Raw genomic sequence first — 10,895 nt, 5'->3', positions numbered from 1 at the left:
TATGGGTTTAGATCTGAGCCAAGTCTCCTGCAGGAGGCACGTCTGAAGCCTGTCCTGGATGGGAGTCTCCAGACGTAAAAACAGATGATGATGACGATTGCCATAGTCATAATTAGCTTGCTTTTAATCTGTTCGGTCAGCTTGACCCGAAAAAACAACACCACAGTACCAAGACATAAAACTTTTATTGAACTTCTATACAAAATGAATAGAGCAGTAATTTATATACAGATGTACAGTCAAGAAAAAAAACACTTAGAATGGTCAACAAATGGCTTCAACATATTAAAAGCAGAAACACTGAGAGACAAATTCACTCATCTTCTTCATCTTCACTTGCCAGAGGTCTGGACCTGAAAGAGAATGGAAACATGAAGAGAACATGTTGATATCGGAGTTCGGACTAGAGCCCGACCAATGCTCGATTTGGGTCTAATGGCGACCCTGATTTTGAAGTCATTGACCAGCGACGACCGATATTTTGCCAAAACAATGCAGCATTTTCTAATCAATTTGAAAAACTTCAGTTGGATTAAAGTTTCTATTTTAGAACGTTTAGCTTAAAGCAAACAAAAAAAAATTAACAACTTTTCAGGAAAAAAACTAACAAAGTGAACCTCATTTTATTTAACCACATAGGCCGCATTAACATTTTAAAAATAGGCGTTTTACAAGCTCACAATGTGCCGTGTTGCGGCACGTTGTGAGCTTGTAGATAAGGCTATTTTTGAAAACAAGATGGGGACGCTAGGTTCAAAGTGGGTAAAAAATTACTTTGGGACACATAAGCTGCATAATTGCAGATACCGATGTCGTCAAAAAAGTCCAATTATGACCGATATATCTGTCTGGCTCTAATTTGGACAAATCAGTGTCTCATGTGCATCACTAGAAGGTAAAGCCTACATACCTCTTGGCTCCCTTCTTTGAGACACTACTGCCTCCTTCTTCCTCCTCTTCCTCAGCATCCTCCTCCATGGGCTGTTCTTTCTCCTCCTTCTTTGAGACACTGCTGCGTCCTTCTTCCTCCTCATCATCCTCCTCCTCCTCATCCTCGATGGGCTGTTTTTTCTTCCCCTTCTTTGAGGCTGCCTTCTTTGAGACACTGCTGTCTTCTTCTTCCTCATCCTCCTCCTCCTCAATGGGCTGTTTTTTCTTCCCCTTCTTTGAGGCTGCCTTCTTTGAGACACTGCTGTCTCCTTCTTCCTCATCATCCTCCTCCTCAATGGGCTGTTTTTTCTTCCCCTTCTTTGAGACGGCCTTCTTTGAGACACTGCTGCCTCCTGCTTCCTCATCATCATCCTCAACAATGGGCTGGTTTTTCTTCCCCTTCTTTTTCTTTGAGACACCACTGCCTCCCGCTTCCTCATCATCCTCCACGATGGGCTTGTTTTTCTTCTCTTTCTTTTTCTTTGAGACACCACTGCCTCCTGCTTCCTCATCATCTTGCACTATGGCCTTGTTTTTCTTCTCCTTCTTTTTCTTTGAGACACCGCTGCCTCCTGCTTCCTCGTCATCCTCGATGGGCTGGTTTTCCTTCTCTGGCCTCTGTTCACCGCCACCGAAGAAATCCCCGATGCCCTTCTGCCAAGTGGGTGTGGGGCGTGGACAAAAAGGGTTACCACCCGCATACTTGCTGTTTTTGCCTGTAAAACAATTTAAAAAGAATCTTGTCAAACAATATATCTCTGAACTGTATTTTATTCCACTTTTCAGTGGTAATTCATCTCCAGGGGCAATTTTGCATTATAGTCTATATAGTTCATAACATATTTTAAGTATTTCAAACTCAATGATCAATCACTGTAAACCCCTTATGTTCCAGCGGTATGGCTCTCAGTGATGATTCAGGCCATTAATGGGCTTGATTTAACACTTCATAGAACTGTAATTCCTTTTGATGTCACTAGAAGACACATAAATACTATCCAAACAAGTTTTTAAGATGCTTCCTGACGAAGATTGACTGTGGACGTTCGTTTGTGGAAGAAATATAAGACACCTATTTAGCACTGGTGACTTGGTTGGTTCTTTGCATTGTTTTAATGCATTCCTTTTATACATTTTCTTTTGGTCTGTGAAGTGCATAAGTAGCACTTGCTGTATAAAATGTGCAAATATTATAATAACGTTGGACTGATTATTTTGTGAAAATAACCCCCTGTGGCAATTCAAGGATATAACACACATTGAAAGGAGAAAAATACAGGAGTACAAGAGTCACATTACAATACAAACCCAGTGATGATAAGACAAATGTTATGAACAATAAATGTAAGACTCACCAGGGGTTCCAAACTCGCTGCTACTGCTGGCTAAGTTTGCTGAACGGGACGCCCCAAAGTTTTTACGGGGCGCTTGTGCAGCCACAGCTGTAAATGAAACCAAACACAACAAATTAAAGTGAGATCCCTTGCATGTATTCTCATATAATAAAAAAGTATTTCCACACGTTAAGAATACTGGCAGCCACATTACGCAAGCTGATGGGTTCACTACTTTTAAATTTACTGATTAACTTTGTAGATAAATCAGATTAATAGTTTGTAGTTGGGTGTTGCTGTATAAAGTAGAGATCAAACTCAAAATGTCTATTCACTCCATTTGTACACACCCATACAGACTGTGGGTAGTATGACCTGGGTGGTCACCTGGTATATTACACTACACGACTACAGGAAGGCCTGCAGGTACTAACATAGCCTTGGATCAAGACAATCATAGATGTATTTTGTTGAGTCTGACTTTTGCTTTCGTATCTAGAATACAAAGGCAAAAGTCAGACTTGATCAAATACATCTAGATAGTCTTGATCCAAGGCTAACAATACAGAGGTAGGCCTATAGGTAGGTACTAAGATGTATGTGATTAATATTTGGTGAACTGCAGTGCAACGTGAAATAATGATACAACTTGTAATCGCATAATTTGAAACATCAATACACCACATTAAATCTCTCAGCAGACATGAGTAGCCTACATGTCATGTCGCACAGTATCAGCATACAATATCCTATATAGACCACACCCAATCGGTTATAATGTCAGTGATTACAAATATCTATCATTTTTGGTTGCGACCTTCAAGATACAGTCTGTCACCGATTCATTGTTGACACCATGTTCAATGTTTGTCAAATAAAACAAGGGCTGCTTGCTACTTGTGGCGCCCAAAACTGGCGCGCAGTTTACCATGATGAATAACGCCAATACTTACATTATATGTAGCCTAATAGAAATCAAACAACATATTTTATCATAGGGTAGCCGTGCAGACATTACAGTGGTTTTAGTTAACATAAATACGATATTAATCTGCTGCTGAATGACTTGACTGTCTGCAGCAACACCCACTAACTCAGTTGGCGGGAGTGTGACTAACCATGTCTGACAATAAACAAACCGGATTACAACATAAAAGACAACTTGGGAAAAAATGCATTTCATAATCGCATTATGCTTTTTATTATGAGTTATATTATGTTTTAGCTGCCCGTTAGTTCTGTATGTTTTGTTAAATCGTAACAACACTTTCTGTACAAGAGGAACAATAACCACATCAACATGCATGTCATTGCGAGCCGTAAACAAAGAATAATTAACATTTGTTCAAATGTTACCTTTTCTGTACGTCGCAGGGACGCTGTCTGCTTTAGTTCTGACCATTTTGATCAAGGTTGAGTTGAGTTTTTAACAAACAAAACAGACGTGTTGCTCTAAATCTGAGCTGCTGGCGCCACTGAAGAGTGAGTGAAGAACAGATTCCGAACAGCTCCCGCGCCTCGATTTAAAAGAGGAGGAGCATGTAAGCTACGTCACATCCTCCGGCAAACGGATACAGGATAGGTGGGCACTAGGACATCTGGGCACCTCGATGTAAAATTGGCTATTTTTTCCAAAATGTTAAAAAATAAAAAAAATGAAAAATGGTCCAAAATGTATGTAAAGTATACATGCACGGTGCATCATTATCAGACTTAATTTTATCCTTCAACTGCTTGTATGCCCCAAAATAACTCGATATACAGGTTTTGTAGCAATTGTAGAAATATTAGACCTTCATTGTCTAATGTTTAAGCATGTTCTAATCTTGTATAGTCTACATTACTAAATTACTTTACTTTTATTAACATTTTGGACAAAATAACCAATTTTACATCGAGGTGCCCAGATGTCCCTAGTGCCCACCTATCCTGTTACCCGGCAAACACCTTCAGGTGCATTACCGCCACCTGCTGTATGGCTGGGGTTCAAGTCAGGAGAGTTGGCTGGCTGGCAAGCACACTTAGCACAGTATGATACCAGATCAGCATCACACTGTGGAGAGCAGTGGTGGAAAAAGTAGGCTATTCAAATGTTTTACTAAAGTAAAAGTATCAATACCCTATTGTAGTAATACTCTGTTACAAGTACAAGTATGGTATTCAAAATATACTTGAGTAAAAGTACAAAAGTATTCGCATAAAAAAAAATGCGAATACAGTAAAAAGTGGTGAATGGCTGCTTTGACTCTGGACCTGTCAAAATACGGTGGACCAAACATGACATGGCACCCCAAAACATTACTGACCATGGAATCTTCACACTAGACTTTAAGCATCTTGGTTTCTGCGCCTCTCCACTCTCCACTCTGTGACTGTGATTTACTGATTTCCAAATAAAATGCCAAATTTGCTTTAATCTGAAAAGAGTACAGTAATTTGTGTAAATGAACATATTTGGTTGACATTTCTGTATTGTAAATCCTTTTATATATATATATTGGTCTTATATAATATTCTAATAATTTGAGTGGGGAATTCCTGTTGATACCATCTTTTCATAACGCTATGGACCAGAACTACCTCCCTCCCTAATCTCATAATATAGTTACCCTGTATAGGCTGTGCATATGTTTTGTATAGTATTATGCATAGTGTGGATTGTATGAACAATGTGTGGCCTATGTGCTGTGGTGTTTGTGTGTCCTGCTTTGTTTTTGAATCACCCTGACTAATGACTGACGAATTGTGTAAGAATTCCAATGCACTATGCTGTGTAAATGGTAACAAAGGTCTTCTTTATCCAGTAATTTTTCATTGTGAAACTGTCATCTGCTTATTTGTATACACTTGTATCACTGATGTTTTTAATGTTAGTGATACAAGTCAAGGATATTGTATATTCTCACTGAAGAATGGAAGGTAGATTATGTGCTCTGAATGGAAAATCCAAAACTCTTTTAATATTCCTACTGTATATTATAAATCATCAAATCTTCTGTAGACCCCTGTCCAAGAACAAAAAAATGGTGTGTGTGTGTGTGTGTGTGTGTGTGTGTGTGTGTGTGTGTGTGTGTGTGTGTGTGTGTGTGTGTGTGTGTGTGTGTGTGTGTGTGTGTGTGTGTGTGTGTGTGTGTGTGCGTGTGGGAGAGAGAGTGAGAGAGACAGAGAGAGTGAGAGAGAGTGAGAGAGAGAGAGAGGGAGAGAGAGAGAAAGAAAGAGAGACAGACAAACAAACAGACAGACAGACAGACAGACAGGCAGGCAGACAGACAGACAGACAGACAGACAGACAGACAGACAGACAGACAGACAGACAGACAGACAGACAGACAAGACAGACAAGACAGACAGAAGACAAGAGGGAGGGAGGGGGAGAGAGAGAGAGAGAGAGAGAGAGAGAGAGAGAGAGAGAGAGAGAGAGAGAGAGAGACGTATGACATGACGTCGGAACCACCTGATGTTCCCAACCGTCCAATCCTTGTTTGTTTGGCCCGGGTCTGTGTCTCTGTGCAGCAGCAGCAGCAGCCAGCCAGGCTATCACTCTCCTCTCCTCGGTATACAGTTGTTCTACCGAGGTTATTATCATAATAACAGCGACTAAATAACAGCTTGACATAAATCTGTTATCAACTCATTCATTAATAGGAACTGGAGCGGCTTTACATTCAGAAACTGTCTATTACACACGCAGGAAAAAGAAGGTAAGCCACAACTATAACCGTGACTATTAGACAGTATTTCACCCAGCTTGACTGGGTTATGATGATATAATTACATGATACGGTTAATGATCGCATCTCTTTGCGTGTCAATTAATGTGCAATAATTAATAGGAGCGTAATGGTGGTGGGCGTGGTCACAAACCCCAGTAAACACTGGCCATATTATACACCCCGGAAGTTGCTGATAATAAATACATTTCGTACATAAAATACAATTCATACAATATTGAGAATATACAATATAAAATTATAGATTGTTTTGAAATATGACCATCAGCTTATATAATAATAAAGCTATATGTTAGCAATGGTTGAATTAATGCTAGCTATTATAATAGCTAGCATTATATACAGAGACAAAATAGGTTAGCTGAACAACAAGCTATAGCTTGTTGTTCAGCTAACCTATTTGTCTCTGTATATAATTCAAGACATTTAGCTTATAACCTTAAACAATATGTTATCATTTGTCTTGTTGCCATGGGCCACACAGTCATTTTAGACAGTGTGTGGAACCTGTTTCATTTTTCTTCATTCTCATTCAGACCAAACAAAATAATACATTCTGAAATCACCCATGTTGTCCCCTGGTTGTTGTCAATTTCCCCTCATTGGTTGCCTTCAGATGCAGTCATATCTACAGTATATCAATGATTATCTCATCTGTCCGGCTACAATGTGTGATGACAGCATCATGACTAGATGCAGTTTTCTGTAAAACAGAAATGTATGAAGTGACATGCAGAACTCACCTGCTGTCGAATAGAATACTGTAGAATAGAATTGGACCTCTAGAACTGCTGATTTTCTGCCCTACCAGGACCTCTAGTATTGCTGGTTTCCTATCCTACCAGGACCTTTAGTACAACTGGTTTTCTATCCTACCAGGACTTCTAGTACTGCTGGTTTTCTATCCTACAGGACCTCTAGTATTGCTGGTTTTCCATCCTTCCTGGACCTCTACTGCTGGTTTTCTATCCTACAGGACCTCTAGTATGGCTGGTTTTCTATCCTACCAGGACCTCTAGTACTGCTGGTTTTCTAACATACCAGTACCTCTAGTATTGCTGGTTTTCTATCCTACCAGGACCTCTAGTATTTCTGGTTTCCTATCCTACCAGTACCTTTAGTACAACTGTTTTTTTATCCTACCAGGACCTCTAGTACTGCTGGTTTTCTATCCTACAGGACTTCTAGTATTGCTGGTTTTCCATCCTACTAGGACCTCTAGTACTGCTGGTTTTCTATCCTACAGGACCTCTAGTATGGCTGGTTTTCTATCCTACAGGACCTCTAGTATTGCTGGTTTCCTATCCTACCAGGACCTCTAGTATTGCTGGTTTTCTATCCTACCAGGACCTCTAGTACTGCTGGTTTTCTATCCTACCAGGACCTCTAGTATTGCTGTTTTCCTATCCTACCAGGACCTCTAGTACTGCTGGTTTTCTATCCTACCAGGACCTCTAGTATTGCTGTTTTCCTATCCTACCAGGACCTCTAGTACTGCTGGTTTTCTATCCTACCTGATACTTTATTCTATTCACCTGGTGTCCCAGATCTAACTCACCCCTGATTAAACATCAGTTATAACAAGGATACCAACTTCCAAGTGAGTGTAATCAACTAGTAGGGTAAAAAAAACATCATAAGGGAATCTCAAGTAACAGGGTTGGTCACCACTAGTCTAGAGTTCATAGACATTTGCACACACACACACACACGCACGCACACAGTGACCAGAGTGTTATGGTGGATGATGTAGTTCTGCTGGTTGCCTCTTGGAGGAAGTGGGTGGCAGGAGGACCACGAGAGACATTTATATAACAGTACAGGACCTATATACAGACACTAACATGTGGATAGAGAAACACAGAAAGGTGGAGAGGATGATAAGAGCAGGAGATGGGAGGAGGAGGGAGAGATATGGGAGTGTAGAGTGAAAGTGAAATTGTAGAAGAGAGAGCGTTTGAAAGGAGAGACTAAGGCAGGATTGTAGTAGAGTAGAACTGCATTATTAATGGTGTATAATGTAGCCTATCGTGTGTAATGCATCGTGATTTGGGATTCTGCAGTGAATACTTGAAGAATATTGATATTCTGGAAATATTTAAACATTTCATTTGGAATGATGGCTCGCATAGAAACAATTAAACTGAAAAAAAGGCGTGTAAAAATGTTTGTTCGTGATTGTTCATCAAATCACCAGTAATAATGATGGACAGTTATTTGTTATGTACGTTACAGTGTCCAGGTGTTTCATGGTGGATTAGGGTTTAATTGATAATCCTGATCATTTTCAAGCTTTAAGAGAATACTGATATTTAGGGTGTGATCATGGTTATCAATGAATTATTAGTCTAGTAGTCAAGTTGACCCAAAGTGCTTTCAAGTAATCAAATAATTATAATAATCTCCCATCCCTCATTAACATGTATCCTCACTGAGAAGAGCACATAGTATCAAACAAACATACTGCATGCAGGTCAAACTGGTGACTAATCAATATCGTATTGATCAGAGTCATACTGATCAATATCATACTGTCTACACAGTACACAAAGCTGCCGTATTATATGCTCCTGCTCCTATAATAGCCTACATTCTGGTACAAATATACCTGCTTATTAGCTCATCTTTCTTTCTTTCTTTGAGCTGAGTTATTCTTTTAGTAATTCAGCCCAACACATTGCCATTCTATTCTGACATAACACGACTCACTTTGTCCTATGTCATCATTGCTAGGTAACCCTCCATGTCCGACCAGTGCTCACGTCACATGTGGAGAAGACGGTGACCAGGGGGCGGGGCAAAGGCAAAGGCCCTGCCCAGGCCTTCAGCCCGGCCAGTCACCACCCTTGGGAGACCTCCCTCCATTATACCCCTGGCTCCTCCTCCACCCTGAGCCATGGAGCAGGCTGGGAAGGAGAAAGAGGGTGGGGGTGGAGGGGGGAAGGTCAAAGTGGACGGCGGGGATCCTGGAGGGCGGAGTAAAGTGGAAGCGGGCGTGGCTGGAGGAGGGGCTCGAGGCAGAGTGGAGGGGGGCGCGGCTGGAGGAGCGGGCGGGCGGAGCCGAGCGTCCCAGGGGCGTGGAGGACAGCGGGCGTCCGGTGTGCTCATGGTCGGACCAAACTTCCGCGTGGGAAAGAAAATCGGCTGTGGGAACTTCGGAGAGCTGAGACTGGGTAAGACACAAATACAAAAAAATCTTCCATTTCAACCTCTTCATTTATACAAAAGAATCTAGTTCTACCGGTAGTTATTGTATAAAAAATCCCTGGTGACGTGGTGCTACAAAGAACAACAGTTTTGCATAATCCACAAAAAAATATGCACAATTTTGCATAGTTAATTTTTTTTTTTTTTAAAGGAGTAGTTCACCCAAGAAGGGACTTATTTTCTATCAATTACACACCCCATGAAGCCTTGAATTGAGGGGGGGGGGCGGGAACATAGATTGTTGAAGCAATAGGAAGCGGCGCTGGTACCGAGCGCAAGGCTTTGGATCCGCCCTTCAAGACCTTCGATAGGGCTGGCTCCTCCAGTCTATCAAATTATTGGCCTAGGAATGCGACAAAAACTAAAAAACTCGATGTATTCAAGGCTTCATGGGGTGTGTAATTGATAGAAAATAAGTAATTTTTTGGGTGAACTACTCCTTTAAACACTTGAACTATAGTGTCCCTTTTCAACATGACACATTATATTAACTGAACCAGCTGGTGGGGAAGGCCAGCTCAATAGTTGATGTTGAAGTGGACAATCCGAAGGTGGTTGCAAGGGGAGGATGAGGAGGAATCATCATCACTCAACGTCAACGGCATACCACAAAGTGCCTTGGACAGGCATTTTTCCCAGTAGCCATCAGACTTGACCCTAGAGACAGCATATATCCACCTGTATGTTATAAGCAACAAGAAAGAGAATAAAATGCAAATGAATCTAAATCAATTATTAGCATTAAAGAATACAGCTCAACATCCCAGCCCTTTAAACTACGTTTGATGAATGGCTAAAACAAACAGACCAAAAATATATATCATACTGCCAGTTAATTTATTAGATTACTACTTACTGTAGGTGAGTGTCTTCTCTCTTAGACTAAAACAAACATAACCATAGTGTTAATTAACTATCATCTATTATTTTCTTAATTACCCTCAACAAAACTGCATGTTAGACTTCTGCACTAGTGAGAGAGACAGCAGCGAAAGAACAGCCTGACATCAGTTGCTGTACAGATACGTAGATGGTAATAAATGTTAATAATGGCTAATAAATGGTTTTGACTTGTGAATACATTCTTTCTTCCCCAAATCATCATTTCATCAGTTCCTCCGCTGGATGCGATAGGTATCAAAATCCTGCTTTGGATTGGACAACTTCACAGTCTGCATTTGGAATGCTGTAGAATATATTCATTGATATATTCACCGGCGATAGATCATGTACTGTATATTCATATGGGGTGCAACAATTAATCAAACAAGTTGATTTAATGAAAAAACTCAATTTATTTGTATATTCAAAAAAGTAATTGTCAGAATAATGGCTAAGAAAATAATCGATAGTTGCAGCCCCTATATTCATTCATATATTTGCTGTACATCTATTACGTGTATATTAATTCAGAGATCCAGTGCTCACGTATAGAGGGCCAGCAGCTCAGTATTGTATTTGATTTATTTTGTATTCTTATTTATCTTGGTTTGGTTCTTGACTTTTACTCTTCCTGTACTTCTCCGGTGTTTCATTTTTACTGCTGTTGCTGCTATGACACCTGAATTTCCCTCTGGGGATCAATAAAGGTTAATCTAATATTATATGTTCTTATTAGAAAATGTAACACAAATAGTCACTGTTGTATCAAAGTGCTGCAGTCTTGTACTAGGATAAGAGTGTGTGTGTGTGC

At 40.3% G+C, this 10,895-nt stretch overlaps 2 protein-coding genes across 5 annotated transcripts in view; one reads left to right on the top strand and one right to left on the bottom strand.

Moving 5' to 3' along the window:
• Window positions 1–166: 166 nt before the first annotated feature.
• LOC308091916 (uncharacterized protein) lies at window positions 167–3,764 on the bottom strand. Its single transcript, XM_080437669.1, has 4 exons — window positions 3,621–3,764; window positions 2,286–2,372; window positions 911–1,646; window positions 167–353 (listed from the first exon to the last, which is right to left on the bottom strand). The coding sequence occupies exons 1-4, from the start codon at window positions 3,664–3,666 to the stop codon at window positions 314–316; spliced, it is 909 nt and encodes a 302-aa protein (XP_080293795.1). The 5' UTR covers window positions 3,667–3,764; the 3' UTR covers window positions 167–313.
• Window positions 3,765–5,718: 1,954 nt separating this feature from the next.
• Window positions 5,719–10,895, top strand: part of LOC308091323 (casein kinase I-like) — a 19,689-nt gene continuing 14,512 nt past the window's right edge. For 2 of the 4 annotated variants that reach the window (XM_080436839.1, XM_080436838.1), the window contains exons 1-2: window positions 5,719–5,965; window positions 8,729–9,168. In XM_080436839.1, coding sequence (XP_080292965.1) covers window positions 8,892–9,168 — 277 coding nt within the window. In that variant the 5' untranslated portion in view covers window positions 5,719–5,965; window positions 8,729–8,891. The remainder of the gene's footprint in view (window positions 5,966–8,728; window positions 9,169–10,895) is intronic. The other 2 variants (XM_080436841.1, XM_080436840.1) reach the window with 1 other exon arrangement.

This window comes from Gymnoscopelus braueri, assembly GCF_963280865.1.
Source record: "Gymnoscopelus braueri genome assembly, chromosome: 9".
NCBI classification, from domain to species: Eukaryota; Metazoa; Chordata; class Actinopteri; order Myctophiformes; family Myctophidae; genus Gymnoscopelus; species Gymnoscopelus braueri.
The sequence above is the reverse complement of the archived record's forward strand: the minus strand, read 5'-3'. Positions and strand labels throughout refer to the sequence as shown.